The sequence below is a fragment of the Dromaius novaehollandiae genome, chromosome 2, assembly GCF_036370855.1.
Source record: "Dromaius novaehollandiae isolate bDroNov1 chromosome 2, bDroNov1.hap1, whole genome shotgun sequence".
NCBI classification, from domain to species: domain Eukaryota; kingdom Metazoa; phylum Chordata; class Aves; order Casuariiformes; family Dromaiidae; genus Dromaius; species Dromaius novaehollandiae.
The window spans coordinates 96,567,879-96,587,107 of NC_088099.1; the positions used below are offsets into that span (position 1 = coordinate 96,567,879).

Here is a 19,229-nt window from a genome sequence, read left to right on the forward strand (position 1 = left end):
TGCAGAGTGGCCAAGATCTAGATTACAGCTGCTTCTATGGGCTGTCATATGAGCTTCAGAGTTTGCAATATTGCACTGCTGCATTCTGAGTCGCTGTCACTCTCTTCCCTAAAGCCCTCCATACACTGCACCTTGAACAACTACCCCAGACCACTGAAGAACATCTTTTACATTTCCTGCTTTGAGGGAAGCTCTCCATAGAAAAGCAAGTTTATTAGGTTTTTTTATGCAACTCTGGCATAAAAAAGCTGGATGGAGGCAAATATCTCATTTGCTGAGTCAATTAGACCGATCCATTCCCTGTGCTCTCACTTTTTGGAAGTATTAATTCTGAAAAGGCCCTTATTTGTATCTATAGATAAAATATTTGTATTATATTTACTCTTCAAGAAAATCCTCAAGCATTTCTGTAATATTCTGAGATGAAATTTTCTTAGCTGGTGATATTTACCATACTTATTCACTAGTCAGAATTCAACAGTTTCTTAAGCTGAGCTCAAAAATTACACTTTTGTAGCTACAAGACCTGGGAAGATTAGCGTAACGTTTCAGTTCAGTGGAATTTAAAACTAAATCCAAAATCTCTTTTTTATATGAAAAATATTTGCTCCAAATATTTTTCTACAGAAGTTTCCAGAAATACGTATTTATACTAATCTGAGCCATGATATTTCAGAAACGCTTGGTAAACTTGTTATTAATAAAGTGCATTGCTCTCATTAAAAAGGACTGTGATGAAGGAAAAGGTACTCTAAGATTTAAACATATACTATTAATAAAAATGAAGGGGGGAGGGAAATTACCAAAGTGAAATGCAAAAACAGCCACTCTGAGGCAAGCATCTTGTACTTCCATGGAGGCAGCTTTTCATCTTGTTCTGGCAGTTGCAAAGTAAACACAAGACTTGGCTAATAAGGTATAAGATAAATTATTAAACCATCCACTGTATGATCAAATGCATTTCAGATAATTTTTTGAATAATTCTGCCTTGACAACTACCAGGAGTAATATATTTTGTGTACTCTTGCAGAGACCCATTTATTGGTGTCTTTCTGAAGCTCCAGTCCCAGACTTAAACTGCTGTGCATGAAAGAAACATATGATCATATCAAAACCTAAGCTTTGGCATCTGTCGATCACAGCCTAGATTTTTGTAAGATCTCACTTCATGTTAGTCAACAAAGACATGATAGCAACTCTTTAGCTCTGAGCTGAAGTTTTAATAGGTTCAAAACATTTCTTACATGCAAATTTCTTTTATGGCTCAGGGGCACTGTTAGAGCTTGAAGTGTTAGCTAACTGCTGTGAAAAACTACCTAACTGAGCATATCTCAAGATAAATTAGACTTCTGAATCTTTTACCCCAACAAAGTACATCTTACACAATTGTACTACTGGGTCTAAAAATATGGACTTTTACATAATCATGCACAAGTGTGTGTGACAAATTAAACATGTTAAAATATGCATTACATATCCTACTGTGCTATTTGAAACTCTAGGCAGTTACACTTTGGAGGCATTTTTCAGATTTAAAAAACAAACAGTAACTGAAGGTCACATAGATTACACATCAGAAAAATATGTAAATGAAATTTTATTGAATAGTTCCAGAAGGCATATTAAGTTCTATAGGTATTAAGAGAGCTCCTTTGGTTTATTACTTACTAAATTCTATCAGCTGCCTTCTGCAAATTTGGAATGCTGATCTTAAAGTAGAAAATAAACATCATATAAAATATTTTTTTCTAATAAAATTAAACAATAATTCCCATAAGAAGCATCCTTGCCATCATACATCCCAGTGAATGCACAGTGCTATGTTGTTAAGATAAAAATGCTGTCTACAAGCATGCTTGTATCAGATATTACCAACTGTATGCCATTCCTAGGAACTCACTGAATTCTGAATACACATGGTGTTTACTCATTCATTTAAAGAAATGGGAAACCCTGAAAAAATAATCAAAACAGCCAGGCACTTTTGCAAAGGGAATTTCACATTGTTTCTTCTTTTTGTGTGTGCATATAGGACATGTATGTGTTTCTGCTTTCATATATAAGGGAGGTGAGGAAACAGAACTGAACTAAGGATAAATGAACATTTACTATTAATTTCTCAGTAAAAAGTCAATCAGGAATCTTAGTAATAATTAGGGTTTTTAATCTATTATCCCTGAATCATTATCACTGAAGTTATAGAAAGGAACTAAATAAACCAAAGCATTTTGCAAACAGTGCAATCGTTAAAACTGTCTTACTGTCTGTCATAGGATCACAGGATAATTCAGGCTAGAGATCTCCAGTCCAACCTCCTGCTCAAAGCAAGGCCAGCTATGAGATCAGACCAGGTTGCCCAGGGCTTTAACCAACTGGGTCTTGAAAACCTCTAAGAATGGAGATTGCACAGCCTCTCTTGGGCCCCTGCTCCACTGCTTGGCTCTCCTCATGGGGAAACAATTTCTTCTTATATTCAGCCTGAACTTCTCTTGCTCCAAATAATGCCCATTGTCTCTTGTCCTCCTAACACATACCTCTGTGAAAAGCCTAGCTCCATCTTCTTGATAGCCTCCTCGTAGGGTCTGGGGCTGCTATTAGGTCCCCCAAGGCCATTTCTTCTGCAGGCTGAACAAGCCCTAGTCCCTTAGTCTCTCCTCACAGCGCAAGTGCTCCTGTGCCCTGACCTTCCTTGTGGCCTTCTGCTGAACTCACTCCAGTTTATCAATCCATAACTGACATCTAGATCACGACACATGACCCTATTAAGTCAGGTCAGCAATACCCTTGACCACAGTCAAATACAAACATAAAATGTATTTGATAATTGGAAGCCACGCAGATTGACTTTAACCTCAATTGCACACAATCTGACAGTTTCTTCCAGATTTATCCCCCCTTATGGAGATCATCGTTAACTATGGCCTACCCTGACCTACACAGCAAGTCTACAAAATCTTGATATTTCTTTCCCTATAATACTTCCATGATCCGTCTGATTACTTTGGTCAATACAGCAAAAAATACCTTTCCAAACAGTCAACTACCTCTCACCTTGACTACTGCTAGTCTCCTCCTGTCTGTCCTGTTTTTCTTCTCCCCGTTTCACTCCAACATCACCTGACCGTATAACCTCTTCTAATAAACAAAAATAGAGATGCCAATAGGAATAGAAATGTGAAATAACATTCCATACCATAACTTACTGTCTGTGTCGCACAGACCTGTCTCTGGACCTTCTTTTTCCTGTCAGGTTAACATTAAATTCAAACTTTAACAGTCCTATATAAAAATACAGAAAAAATGATTTTTTTTCTCTCTCTAAAGTAGCTGCACCTGAACCTCTCTCTATTACCATAAGACTCCATTTGTATTTTTTGGTGGATATCCCTCTGCTCTCTTCCATGATGTTCTTACCTAAAAAAGTCCTTGCATACTTACTTCTCTTTCCTCCCCCAAATAGTCTTTAAAGATTATTATTCCCTTAATGAGCCCATAAAATTCATAATGCCACTAAAAGCTAGACAGAAGGCTAAAGGACTGGGCTTATTAGATGACTTTCTTTGTGATCTACACTTTGAGGAAGATGGAAAACAACCAAATAGATGAATTAACAAAAGAAACAAGAAGAACAATCAACAACCAAAAAGACCAGCCAAAAACAGCTCCAAAATATTTAAGAGAGTCTTGTGCTGCTTTCCATTATACTCACTTGTTTTAGCTTGTTTCCTTATATTTAACTGTAAATTCTTCCAGCCAGGAGTTGAATCTCTTTTACATAATTGTATTCTATGCTACTATTAAACTTCGTGACTCAGTATCCTCCCACAATCCAAATAATACCTTTTCAAAATAACCTGGCATTCAAAATCAGAAGCTGCATTCTCAAAAATTCACAGTGTGATGTCTATATTCTGAGCTTTTTTAATGGGAATGTGTGGAAGTCTCACAATGATGAGGGCCTTGCATCACAGGAAACAAGTGACATGCGAGCCAGGGTTGCAGTTAGCAATTTCAACCAGAAAAGAACCAAGAGAGCTTTTAAGTGCAAAGTTTGTGATTCAAAATCACGGTCATCCAAATAATGACCTGAAATGAAGAATGAACCCAGGAGCACAATGTGGACAAATTCAGGATGGAGATCTGTCACCATTTATTTCCTTGTGTGTAGCACAATTTTATAAAGGAGATGGCAGGTGCTTGCTCTGGGCACTTATCTGGTAATTAGTTGGCTAACAGACAAATCTGCTTCCTAGAGATCACCAGCACAGGCTTCATGGCTTTGAAAATACATTAGAGTGAATTACAAGATATATATTAACTTGTAAAAGCACTGAATACAATTTTTCCAGAAGCCTTTTAGGTGTCAGTGAGTGTATCACGGCCTGTCTTAGTAAATATCCTTCCACATGATTCCAACTTACTGCTTCTTTAAAGTTCCACATTACATCGTTGCAGATTGTGTGTGTTCATTTAATATTTCAAGGCTGCATATTACAAAATAACAATGTTGCTGGTATATTTTGTGAAATAACAAGTGAATGGCAAAGAACTGGAAGCATGTGAATGTTCAAAGACTCTTCTACAGATGAGATTATGAAATGAAAAATATTCTACTCTTTTTATAGCACAAGCCTTGAGACAGCATCACCTTTAGGATTTCCTTTTAAATCTTGAGGTACCAATGACAATTACATGGAGGTCAACTGTAGCTACAAGGCAAAGATACAAAAGGTTTCTATTAGAAAGAATATCCCTGTAAAAAGAATTTCTAATTTGAAAATACACATTCTTGTCATAAGAACCATAAACATAACTGAATGATATTCACATATCAAAACAATGAAATCAGTAATACTGATTTTACTTGAAAGTGAATTTTCTGAGTTAAAACACCAAATTTTAGAATAGTTTTATACTCCCAAACCATAGAAAACATAAAATACTAAAAGCCCTTCTAACTATTGTTATTTGCAAAGAACATTGTGAAAAATATTCAAGAAATATCTCAAGGGACATTCTCTCTCAAAATCAGGAAGAGCATTTAAGATCTTTCACATGAAGCAAAGTAGAATAAGCAGATGTATGTACATATTCTTGGCTAAGACCTTCCACTTAATCCTAGAATCATAATCCTGAATTTATGACTTTTTCATTTATTCCTACAGAACCGAGCATTACAAACTGAAGATTCCAAGCAGACTTCAAGATTGTATTAAAAGACAATCATGGAGACAAAGGACGCAGCCCCTCTCACACTCCAATCTCATGGATAATAAACATGGTATAAAATGAGCATTATTAATAACTACAAATCATATTAGGTTCTAAAGTTTTAAATTCTGTACAAATATGTAGTGTGGGAATCTATGTGCCTTCCTCATTTTACAGGTAGAGAAACAAACACAGAAGATTAAAATGTCTGCAGTGCCATAAAGCAAGTCAGCAATTTAAGTTTCTACAATTCATGTCTTGGATTCCATTTGTCACCAGAAGCCAAAAAAGCCCCTAAACCTTTGCACCTCTGCCCAGTTTAAGTTTTAAATCTATTTTCTTAAAGCTAAGCAATGCCCTAATATTTAGTATCCTGACAATTCCTCTTACATTGATTTCCACAGACTTCTGCCCATGTATAAACACTTCCAGGTCCTGGCACTGTAGGTGCTCACCAAGTGCAGCTGGAATCAGTCTTCAGTGAAAAGGAGTATTTCATGAAAGTCTGACATTTAACAGTGAACAAAACGTGACTGATCTCGACCAACTTTGTGAGTTCAGTGATAGTACAAAGGTTTTCTTTTCATATTATCATGGCCTCTTTCCTTTAAGTATAGTTACTCGTTTTAGGAGGTCTCCCACAGTGCCAGTTAGCACACTTTGGAGCACCTGAGGGAGTGTCTTGAAATCTGAGTCTCCTTTTTTAATTTCACACTCAGCTAAGTTTGACTGCAGTTAATGGAGGCTCTCTCATGGAAACATCAAACAATGGTTACTTCCTGTGCTTAGCAAGCCTAACTACTCTGTATCCCGAGTTTCTACAAACAATTCATCAGACCTTGTCCAAAATGAAGATTGTACAAGAAATGCAACTGCATGATTGCATGAGAAAGATTGCATGGCTTGCTCTGTATTTTATGCTAGATAATCATGATAGCACCTTGGCGCTCTGTCTAAGACATCAAAGAACATAAGTATCCAATCTACAGGCTGTAACGAATATCTACCCTCAGGAGAGTATTTCTGTCTTTCAGAGGGTGGTATGACCAGACAATGAACTTCTGTATCTGTAAAGGAATTGAAATGCATAAGCATGAACTTGCACCCTATCGTGCTCAAATACTGGCAATATGTATCTCAGCTGAGAGCCTCCAGTGGATGCACCAGATCTGTCTTCTCTAACACAGGTTTTATATGGGCTGCTTATAACTGATGGCCCCTAGTATTATTAATTCATGAGCAAAACAGTTCCTCTAGATTTAACCACGAAGTAACAAACATTAATTCCATTTTTTTCTTCTAGACCTGACTCTCTGCAGTTAGTTTCTCTTCAGTGATGAACAGTCACAGTTTGCTTGAACACATGCTACAAAATACTTAGTAATTTATAAATATCTAGTCCCAAGCATTTTAAACAGACCAGTATCACATTAGTCCGCTATATTGACCTTCTAGGGGACACTGTGGACTATCATCTCTCTCTGTCTCACCTGCATCTGTGAAATGGGAAGACAGAGCTGCATTTCAGAAGGATATTGTAAAAATAAAGTTGTTACCATTGCTGAAGCACTCAAAAGTCCAGTAGTGGGAGTCACAGGAAAGGTTAGAAAGAAATGAGTAACTCCTTGAAAGTGAGCTTTGAACAGTGAGTAGCAAATAAAGCCTGCTATTACAGTTTCTCATTAAATGAATAGTGCCAGTTCTGTGCATAGAAGGAAACAAATTTTTCTCCATGCGTGTGCATGTGCCTGTGTGTGTGTTTGTACAACCATGTGTGTGAAAATAGTGCATAAGCACATAAAGGGTGAAACATAATATGATTGGCATCTACGTAGAAACAAAGAACTGAAATTCTTGAATTTCCTTACTTCAGAGTACTCCACTTTACATTTCAAATAATTTGTACACCTATGTATGTGAGAAATACAATTCTTAGTTTCTCCTTGTTACCACACATAATAGGTCTTCAGCGTCAGCACGGTGTCACACTTTTCTCCATAAAGAAAAGAATTCTTGTCTGTAGAACACAACCCATAATATTTTAATACAGCTTTCTTTCCCATTTTGGTGTTTGGTTGTCACTTTAAGCTCTAGGTAAATACAAATACTAACTAGAACTGACTCCAAAACTACTGGTGTCCTGGATTCCATTTGTTTATCTCTGCCCTTCTAATAGTTTTTGAGCCTGTTCACCCATTTCAACAACGGGAAGAGCAATCTGATGAGTTTCATAAATGTCAAAGGCTGGTAGAAGAAAGAGACATAAATCAGTGATCCCACTGAGGGAAAATGCAAAATATGAAGAGACATCTTAACCTTTTTTTCCCCCAGTTATTCCAGTGCAGAGGGATCTGATTGCAGTCTACCATTTTATAACAATGTAGGATATGAGAGTGATTTTACATATATGAAACTGTTGCAGAGTTATTTCTTCTACTTTTCAGATTTGCCATGTCAGGCCTAAGTTAAAATGGTATGAGTTTCTACAGATCCCAATGTCAGTAGTCCTCGGCCACTTCTTTATAAATGAGAAGAAGGTGAGGTTCTTCTGACAGATTCACAGCCTTTGAAAAGAACTTCATTCACCTCTAAATAATTTCATCTACTTTTCTGAAACCCACAAGATCTTTCCTAAGATTAGGTAACACTGAAACACATTGCTTTCAGGAAAAGAAACAAAGAGTGTTTGAGATAAACACAAATAAAACAGAAGACAACCTGAAAATGGCAAACATACAAAAGGTGCCTACGAGGGGGAAACACAAGCCCATGGAATGATAACTGCGAGGCTTGATTTAATATTTAAGATATTGATGGGTTCGGATTTTAGAATGCTTGATGTCTCCGTACTAAAGCTTAGCAGCACTAGAACAGCTTCTTTTTATCACACAAGGTACTCTCCCAAGCATAACTGTATAATTCATTCCTTTCCAGTGATTAAGAGCTACACACCTGGCTTTCCCCTGTGGTCCTATGACAAAGACGGATTATGCTATGGAATCTTAAGCACTCTTCACTGAAAAAAAAATAATGAACTGATGTTTCTTTGAACAAAGATACATGTTGAATAGTTCAAAGAGGAATAGAATTCCTGTCATTCTAAACACTACTTCCATTCCTTTACCAAATTAAAGTTAGTATATTTAAAAAAAACTATCGGTCTCAGGGATAGACTTTCACAGACATCCCTTCTGTAGGATAATTATACTATCTGCATTTATTAAAGATTTTGTACGCAAGGATTGCAAAATAGTTTCCATACAGAGACAGTGACTAAAATGACTTACAATCACATATGAAGTCACGTCAAAACAAGGATGAGACTAAAAAAACCTCTCTAGTCTTGATAAGCCCCTTTCTTCAGGACCAGAAATCCATCTGATCAATACTGAACTCAGGTATTTTTCCTAGTTATGTCTCTATAATCTTTTGACAAAAGGAAGAGATGAAAGGTACTGCCTACATATCTTTGTTCCATCAAAAATATTTTCACACAAATCTGCAAGCAATCCTATTCAAAATGGAATATTGTTCAAGTTCTACCACAGCATACATGAAGCTATTAAGAGGACTCCATCAGTTTGAAAACTAAGTCATTTCATTAATAATTGTCATATATAATACTTTTTCAAGGAACCCAAGACTAAAGGAAAAGAATATTAATTTCCATGGGGCCAGTCATTTTCCATTCGTTTCACTATTTATCAATCACACATCCACCTCATGTTGTAGTACACTGGCGGACAACCCTTTCTGACAGATCACATTAGTCTACTGTAGGCCTTATACTTCTGTGCCTTGTCAATCGCATAACCAGACATAAATTCATCATGTGATCAATAGTTAAAAGCTCTCCTTCTCTGCACATCACATATGCTCTCACATGTATGACCCTCTCCAGGTAGCCTTTGGAAAAGAAGGCATTGGACAGTATCTAGTGAGGCCAGTGAACTGTTCTGGTTCACCTAATGTAATGACAATGTGCTCACGCATCTACGGAGAGGACTTCTTTACAAGCTGAGTTCCAAAAAACAGTGTTTCTACTGGTAAGGCCAGGTAAAAAGGCAAAAAGAAGTGTGTTGAACATGGGAAGAAGTTGATGACACAGTAATATCAACATTCATTATGGACTTGGAGGCTTATGTAAGTAGAGCAGGAAGCTGGGAAATAACTATTTGCTTATGGAATGATGAGCTAGGGAGGTCAGGTACACCCTACAGGCCCCTAATTGTTCCGTGTGATTATCATCATTCAAAACAACTATAAGTGTGCACTCCTTTTCAAGAAATGTTTATCATTGAAATTTTCTCAACTTCATGTTTTTATTTTACAAATGACTTGTCAGCCCTTCTCCACAATAAAGGTTACATGAGGAAAACCCATGTCATCTCTTGCTTATCTTCATGGCTCAGACGGCCATGTAGTTGAACTTTGATTTTGACTTCACGCTAGTGTATTTTAATTAAAAAGTATTTCATTCCAGTGCTTGCAACCTCAACAATAAAAAGCTGAAGCACCACTGAGGTACATAAATGTCACTTCCTGCAATTCCAGAGTCTCAGGTTTTTGACTGAACCTGTGAAGAAAGAAAAAAAGTCATAGTTTTCTCAAGATCATAATTTGATTGTTACATTAAACCTGAGCTGTATTTCCTCTCTCCAGTAAAAGAAATGAAAGAGAAGTAAACAGGCTGAAGTCTTAACATGCTGTGGGCTTAAGCTTCAAACACAGGAAAACTATGTTTGATGCCCTCTGACTCTTCTGGAACCTGAAAAGATGCACTGTTTCTGCTATACCTCTGAGAATCTGCTTAGAACAGACTCCCTATTAAAATGTACAATAACTATGGAAAAGCTTTAGAATCCTTTTTGGTGAAAAAGAAAGGCATAATATCTAAAGGACCACGCAAACAGACAGAATGCTAATTTTACTTTAGTGGGAACGTATGAATGAGTTGGCCATACATACTAATCATCATGTCACACCACCATCATAGCCTTTCATACTAGACTGACTAGAACTTTCAGTTCAAGATTCTTTCCTCTCAATCCCTCATCAGATAATTACATCAAATCCAATTATACTTTCTGGATTTTAACTAATAGGAGTTACTTAGCCTGTCATCAGAATAAGTCAGGAAAAATCTTTCTGCATCATTAAGCAGGGTTCTAACATCTGAGAGAATAAATTAGACATGGAGGGAATCTTTCAAGTCATTTAAATAGATAATGAGAGGTAGTCAGAGGAAGGTTATCAAGATTGGTGTACTGTACACTAACCACAAGAAAAGCTGTTCCCTCTAATGAAGTGCTTAAATAATTAGTTACTTTTCTAAATGTTTCTTTTATCTAACAATCTTTGATAAAATCCACAGAGCAGCTTACTTTGGAACTTGTTAGGAACAAGAACTGAACCTGAAGTTAAATAAATCTAAGCGTCAGGTCTCATGAAAACCTCCAATACAACAGGCAATGAGATAGAACACAAACTTTTAAAGCAATTATCCGCACTTGAAGTTTGAGAGGGATTCTTTGAAAAAATCTTTGATTCAGTGAAAGATTGTACTAAAAGGGCAAGGATTTATTTCTGCTGTCCAGTAAATCTGCAACAACATGTTTTCATGCCTGATGGCATGATCAAAACTGATCTGATTACATGACAAAGTATCAAGAGTGAATGTTAAACTTTATAGGGTGTGCAGCATGTATAAATACAAAGTTACTGTGTGTAACCTTTCATGAAGCACTGGTTTACTAAGTTTGCTTAGATATGGCATCTTCCTGTGGACTGTCTTGAAGCATACAGTTATTCTAATATATTCAACAGGGTCACATTAAGCTCTTTGGATATTCCAGCACAAATAGCAGTATATTTTTGCTGGACTAGATTTAAGGATCTAAATTTCATTGCTGCACTGAAGTATGGCATTTTGATGACCCTGATATTTTAAGATTCACTTCCTCCGGTGTAACCATGAAACAACAACTCAGCTTTATTATTCGACTGTAATTTGATTTTACTTATCAAAGATACAGCCATTGTAAATTTGCCTTTGCATTTTTATATGCAGACATAAATGTAAACAAAATGCTGAGGATTACAGTATTCATATTTAAAAATAATTTAATCTAAAATGCTACAGCTTAAAAATCTCTGCTCTTTTTCTACTGAAAAGGCTGTTTTTCCTTTTTCTTTATCTTATTACCATAGACACCACAAAAAATCTCAACTCTGATGTTGCAGGCAACAATATTCAAAATATAAACATAAATCACTATATACAAATACTATCAAAGTCTGAGTGGGAAAACCTATGATTATGAATGGATCTCAGTATTCTAGTAGAACTCACAATTAATCCCAATACTACAGAATCACATCAACAGTATTTTAATAGCTTTGTGAGAGTGAAAAATATCAGTGGCAAAATATATTTATATATATCATAGTAAACGCTGGTTATCATAAAAGGAATCAACAAGAACATAAAGGATGTATTTTAAAGACTATTATGAAATCAGTAATCTACTGAGAATCTAATAAAACTTTTTGAAGGCATAACAGTATTAAAGGAAAGAACATCCTAATTTGCTTTTTAACATGGTTTGCTGACTTCTTTGAAGTTAGATACACTTTCTCCAAAAGCTTTAAATTAAAAAGTAGCTTAATCTCATGACCATAATTTCATTTGCTTTCAAAACAATCTCAAAGTTAATAAATGCTCTCAGTTAATGGTTTGGGCAACAAATATAGTTTCAAGAGGCAGAAGCTGAACATTCCAATAACTTGTATGATGACAACCAAATTTACTTGAATCTACTACTAATTTTTTGTTTGGTGATGGAGAAAGCTGTATAACCCTTCCAAACCTGCTTCCTCTCAACAGCTCCATGTGCCTTTTTTCGTGCTGCCCTACTTAAGTATTCACATAGAACGACAGCTAGGGTTATAGCTTTGATAGAAAAGAACCAGGCAGAAAAATCATGCATCCTGTAATTCCCCTTCTTAAGGCAATGAAGACATACAAATGTCCTGTGCTTCTGATTGTGTGTTTGCTTGCAGGCAAGGGGAGAGAAAGGAGAGGGGAGGAGAGAGCAATACAGTCTACATGAGCTTTCCCTGGTGATTAAAGAGTAGTAATGACAAGAAAAGGGATCACTAAACAATACAAGCTATCTATCTTTGTCTCACCCTGGCATTAATCTCCACTGGAGAGGTACAGAAGTCAAATCTGTACTGACTTGCTGGCGTGATCAGCTGGAAATAAATGACCTCCAAAAGGACTTAGAAAAAAGACTTAGGATTTAGAAAATCAGTGGCTGTTACATTTTTTTCTTTCTGAAGACCAAATGACACTTAGTGAATTTATAAAATGGCATATTAAAAAGTAAAGTGTTAGTAAAAACAAATGCCTTTTGATCCTCTCCAAACAGTCAGCTGGTTAAAACTCAGATTGCAAAGAAAAAATTATTTTAAAAAGAATTCCTGAATATTACAGGGAGTGTCAAGTAGTTGTTAAAATCACCATGGAGACACACTTCTAATTTTTCTCTGTATTAAGGGAGAGCAGATCCCACGCATTCATCTGTAAGGTCACAGTGTAGCAGGAGCAGGTCAAGCATTAGAAATAACACAGGAAAACGGCAAAACTGTTTAGCATTTGGAGTTCTACTTCTGGAGGCAGGAGGGGTGGAACACTGTTCTGTTTAATCTCTCATTCCCAGAAAATGATTTACAGTTGAATCATTACAGTCATTATTATTTCTATTTATTGCAAACACTGCACAGGATTAGCATAATTATGTAATTTAAAGTGATTAGACAGTGACATTCAGACAAATAACATTGTCCTTTGAGGAAATGGAAAGTAAGCAAAGCAGAGTTCATATCTTTCCACCTGAAATGGACTTCAGAGCATAATTGTTTGAAAAATGGCTGTGCAAAACCTGTAAAATCAGCTGAGATTTGATCACTGTAGTTGAAATTTAGCCCTACCAAAGAGATGGGCAGAAAGACTATATCCCCTTTAAATCAAAGACCTCAGAATAAAACTACTTGGTGAAGGAATCTTGTGCTGGGTCTTGGACTAGACGCATTCAGCTTATTTTTCTGCCTTAAATCATCTGTATTTATTTTACCCCTCTATGTGCTGCAGGGAATTGTTCTGGATTGGTGAGCTGTACTCCACTCGAGTTTGCCTGTCATCCAGGTAATTGCTGGCTAAATCATCAGATCCATAGAATTACAGAAAATAGGGCTGGAAACAAACTTGAGAGGTCACCTAGCCCATACCCAGGGCTCAAAGTAGATAACCTATATCTATAGCTTTTCTCACGGATACTTGCCAAGCATGTTCTTAAAGAAAAGCATTGATAACAATTCCACAACCACCACAGGCAATATAATCCAGCACTTACCTAAACTCAGTAAGAAAAATCTATTCTGCCAGTAAGAAAGAATCCTGCCTGAATTTCAGATCCTAAGCTAAGTAATTCCAGGCTTTCAAGCAGAAGGAAACCTCAAATCAACTCAGATCCCCAAATAAACAGAGCCAACATAAAGCACAGATAATGTGTAGAATATGAAAATCAGTATATAAGGAACAGCACATTACAAATTTTTGTCATTTTTTTCCAGCGAAAACACTTTTAAAGGTCCTTTTTAAAAGCAACCATAAATGGCTTTGGGCTCCACTATTAGGAAGGAAATTCCCCTTTTCTCACATTAACTTTATGGTGACCTCTGTGAAATAACTAAAGAAAACATGAGAAAAACAATTCATTCAGAAGGATTTAACACCATCTTATATGACCTCTATTTACAACCAGCAGGGAAGAAGAGCAACACCTTGAACAAAGCTGATTAATACATGTAAAAGCAGTAACCAGTTGCATGTCTTGTACTACAATCAGTTGCTTTAGAGAAAGGTGGAGAGAGAACAACTGAGCCAACAAAAAATGTGCTCCTACATCAAAGAATGCAAAAGCACTAAATATTGCACCACACTTTCATGAAAGATGGTATCACCTCAAAAATTACCATTTTACATAGAAAATGTTATTCCATATTAACTTAAATAGAAAATTCCCCCATGTACTTCTCAAACAGCCCCTTCCTGGACATTGTGATGTAAAAGCTTTGCAAAGTAGCATTCTAACAGAGGTAAATGCTGTGTTTTATTTTATTTTACTTTATTTCATTTTTCTATTTTGTAGATTCCTATCTTTCATTATAGCATTTCTCATACTTTCTGTAATCCTGTTTCCAGAATATTGTCAGATTCCTCTCCTTGCACCTCTATGTTGTTTTTGATCCATAATTTGCTTCTTCATTCTCTTTTTTTCCTAAATCATTATTCTCTAGTTCTTGTTCAGGAACGAAGTCTTCAAACACTTTGAAACACCAGCTTATTTAAAATTTGTTCTTAATAACTATTCCAGTTTTACATACACCTTCCATATATCTTTCCAAGTCCTTGAAGGAAGTTTCCAATATAGAGATCTTAATTCTGCTGCGATTTCTTTCATTTCTGTTCCAACAGAAAATACGTTCTTCCCCCTTCTCCATTTTACTTGGCCTGCAAGTGAAGCACTCTTTCTTCCTAAGATTAGAGAGTTCCCTTTAAGCTATGCTTTGTTGATTCTTCTTTCTGGCAGCCTATAAAGAAGTGTTTGATACATGTAGCTTTCCTGTTTCCTAACATCAGAAAAAAGGCTGGGTAAAGGTTAGAGGTCATCTTTTGCTAATGTAACTAGAAAATACTTGTGGCTAACTGGGAGACTGGGAATATCAAGAGTCTTCAGGAGTATCCAGAAGTACAATGCTACAAGAACCTACAGGAGGAAAAAAAAAGAAGGAACGAGGGAGAGAAAAAGGAACAAGATTGCTTGCTACCTGAAAATCAGTGGCTCACTCCTCATTTCCTCTTAGGATCCCAACAATGTGAATCAGCCTAATGGGCTAACTACGCATATTCCTATGGCCACGGAGTCTATAGGTGGACCAAGATCCCAGAATCACAAGAGAAGAGCTACCGCAAAGGAGGACTGCCAACGGTACTAGCTCATGCAGAAAATGTTAGACATGGAGTATATAGTCACATAAAACAATTGAAAAGAGGTAACTGAGAGAAAGATGTGCCTGTATTTGTTTCAAAAGAAAGTAAATCATAGATGTATCATGGATACAGTAATTATAAACATAAAATAAGCATGAATATATAATTAAATAACTAATTAAAATGATTTTTTCTTGCCTTAGTTTTCTATCTGATGAAAATTTCCCACCAAAGGCTCCCAGGCTTCTAGAGCTTTGATTTTGACAATACATTACTATTTTGGCAGATAGCCAGCCTTTTATTTTTATCCCTCAGTCTTTAGGTCTCTTCTTTATATATTTCTCATCTTGCAATATAATTATTTTACTTTTCTTCCTCTTGCCCCAAAACCCATGTAAACAAGTAGAGTTATTTTTGGAGTACAAAAGCATAATACACTCTATTTCAGTTTCTAACAACAAATCATGCTGCTTTCTTTGAATGATTAGGTTTGGGTAAACATTTCTATGAAAAGGATATATTTATTAGGTATTTTACATTTTGCTGTTGAGAAACTCTGAAGATCCCTACATATGGCCAATAAAATTAATAAAAATAACCAAATTAAATGTTATTTTAAAATAAAATTACATTCAAAGCACTGACACATAGTGTTGATATATTCAAAAATATTTATTATGCAGTGATAATGAACTCAGTACTCTGCGCATTGCACACCCACCTCCAATATTTCAAGGACTAGTTTACTTAAGCGTTTCAGGACATAGCAGACATGCTAAAATGCTTCACTGAATGGTAAAATACTTAAATACCTCCTTAATGCGCTGGCAAATCCTAGCCTATCTTCATGAAAGGGTATCACATCTGCAGCATTTACACTGTATCTTTTTGTTTTCTGAGAATCTTAGTAGAACTAACTCTTAATCAAAGGTTTGAGATATTTATTTACTGTTATTTTTAATTGCAGGTACTAACTGATGATACATTTGTTTTGTTGGAATGACCATTTTTAATGTCTGCCAATACTTAATGTCTGTTAACACTGTCAATAATGCCCAGCTCAAAATCTGTTAGATTCACTAGAACCGAATCCAGAAACACCCTTACGCATGGGCTCGTTTTATTGATTTCAACTTTCACCTAAACATGACACGACAAAGTGTAAATGTCCATTCTTGCTATACACCCTCTAAACATTGTTCTATTGCTGAATCAGCAACTGCACATTTTAAACTCAAAGAAATCCAAATATAGCAGTTTTAAATTTCTGAGTAGACTGAAATTTCTAAATGTATTTGCCCAAAAAGCTAATCCCCTTGGAAAATTGTGCAACGTAAGACATGGTTCACTTTGGAGTGACCTCTATCAAAAACACATGTTTAAGTGAAAAGTTAATCCTGGTAAACAGCTGTGCTTAACTTTTTAATACATACTATGTCCACTGCAATCAGTAAACCTGATCATTTTGCCTGCTTTTTAAGATGAGCCTCTGACTCAAACATTCCTCCTCCCTTTCTGTTCCAGTTTTTGTGTTCTGCCACAGAGCCTGATTTTATAGAATGCCAGCACCTTTTTCTAAGCCTGTTTGCTTGCTTATGCTCTTTTTCTTGGACAATATAGTAACTACAAGGAAATGAATATGCTTAATGGATGTATATTAGGTGTGTTTTTCATATATTGAAAAAGTATGATAAAAAGACAAGGCAGAAAAATTCTTGAAATAACTTCATCAGTATTGGTCTGCTTCTGCTTTGGCACAGATATACAATGCATGAATGCTTTATGTATGGAATTTGTAAGATCTTTAACGATTCTTGGTGTGACATTCTGCATTCTTTTTTTGTCCAATCCAATGTGTTAATTCCAGTTGGTAACCTATTTAGCCTATTTCATGGGGCCAATTTGCTACCCCAGTCACAGTGTCAAAAAAGGATAGGAAAAACTACAATTTTCCCTTCAGACACACCATATGACTTTGGTGCTTTCAATGAACTAGTCAGAAAAAATTATCAAGGGACATGTAGCAGGTGGGAAGAAGAATACACAATTTCAGAAAGTCAGATAATCTCTGATCCTTCTGAGGTATTCCTCATCACAGCATTTATATAAGTTTCTTTCTTAAGGTGGTTTTGTGGCTTGCCTTGACATCTTCATATTATGGTGTTTTCAGTTTTTAAAACTCTTTCTTTTAATCATATGATTCATTTCCTTTAAAACTATAAAGTTTTGGAAGATGTCATTTTTCCCATGAAAATTCCTCAGAGAGAAGTACACTCATGACTTATTTTGAAATACCTCTTTTAATGACTCCTGGGCAAGTTAATGAAAATACTGATAACAACAGCAAGTGATGCCTACGATGCACAGAAATAGCATCTTTTTAACTGATGCAGACTGCCTAAAACCACATTACAGCCCTGACTCAGCAGTCTATACCTTTTCCTCATAGCACCCATGTATATGCTGAACTGTAAGGTGTGCGCTACAGCCCCAGCAATGTACAAGGTCATAAGGAAAGAGCTAAGTGCCTTGTTGACTGGGAGTGGACTGAAGCATGGAAATGTTTTACAGCAATGCAGCCCAATATCACATGCTTTGCTCTAGGTTACCTCAGTCTAAGTTTAAATTTACATGCCTCTTTGAACTAGCTCTCATCAGGGACCACCAAATATAAAGAAGTTAAGAGGAATTTGCAGCATGCAGGGTGAGACCAGTGGTCCAGCACTGCCAGCACTGGAAACTCCCTGCACACTATGGAAAGCATGTCCACCGCAGGTGCTGGTTGGTGCCTAAAAGAGCTTCTGCCGAGAGGACAGGCATGCTGCACAACAGAAATGTGTCTCATCTTAGACGAACCACCTGGCAGCTGGCTACCCATTATTTTAATACTTGGAATGTAAATTAGGCCCTGATTCTTGCTCATTTGTGTGGAAAGCGGGAAGGAGAGAGTGAAGAAGGCCACGTGCTTTCATTTCTTCCTTTTGTATCCTGTTTTAGGTAACTTTTCCTCCTCTCCGCTCTGTAATTAGATAGCTTGACTCAACAGAAAAGCTGATCTAAGGTTTAGTTCTGTATGCTGCCCTTTTGGAGCACCCTGGGATCTTGTTGAAGATCCAAGATCTTTGGCTACTTTGGTGGCAGTATCTGAATACATATGTTCTAAGTTCTTTCATTTTTCTTCCCCCACAACCCGCCAAGTGTGCACATAACAAGCTACATAAAGGGGCATATGACATGTGTCATCCCTGTCCCTATTTTTACATGAAATGGAGTCACCCACCATGGTTTTAACATGAAACTTGTGCACAAACATTTTAGCTTAGAATTAGATGTCTCAAGCTCATCTAGCAGGAAACATCTCCCAGCAGTCCAATCATAAAAAACAACATAAAGAGCACCTTTCACTCAGGTAAAATCAATAGTGATTTTTGTGACAAAGTGCCATAGTTTTTTCCCAGGCACTTAAATACCTTTAAGTTCCCTATATGCCACCTACATATCATTTGTCAGGAGGAACATCCCACTGACAACTGCAGTTCATGTTACATGCCTTGTACAGTGACTGACCGTGATTAAAAGCATTCAGTTGTAACTTGCTAATATAATACAGAAGACGTCCCATTTACCGAACTGTTGAGACTGTAGTTTTTTTCCAGAAAATGAAAGTTCCTAACACGTCCAGTGGACAAAACTCCCTAGAAGGAGTATCAGCAGTCACTGAAATTATGAAAAGCAATTTGCTGTATCATTCCCTTGCTATACCCTTTTATTTGGGCATTCCCAATGGCTGGTTATATCTAGTCAAAGGGTAGGAGCAGAACTCTACATCTTACATATATCTCTGTGATTTCTTATGAAATTATCAGTCATCTTGGTCATCATTTTCTCTCTCATTTTTAACATGCAAAATTTCAGTCCACTTTCTGCTTGCTCGTTCCCATGGTACAAGCTTCTGGCAGC

General features: G+C 36.5%; 1 protein-coding gene across 5 annotated transcripts in view; it reads right to left on the reverse strand.

The window, feature by feature from the left end:
• Positions 1–19,229, reverse strand: part of CDKAL1 (CDK5 regulatory subunit associated protein 1 like 1) — a 450,247-nt gene that overhangs the window by 36,984 nt on the left and 394,034 nt on the right. Inside the window, exon 16 of one of the 5 annotated variants that reach the window (XM_064506974.1) lies at positions 9,166–9,788. The exons of the other annotated variants lie outside the window; for them this stretch is intronic. Coding sequence (XP_064363044.1) covers positions 9,771–9,788 — 18 coding nt within the window. The 3' untranslated portion in view covers positions 9,166–9,770. Of the gene's footprint in view, positions 1–9,165; positions 9,789–19,229 lie in introns of those variants that run through there. 5 annotated transcript variants of the gene reach the window in all.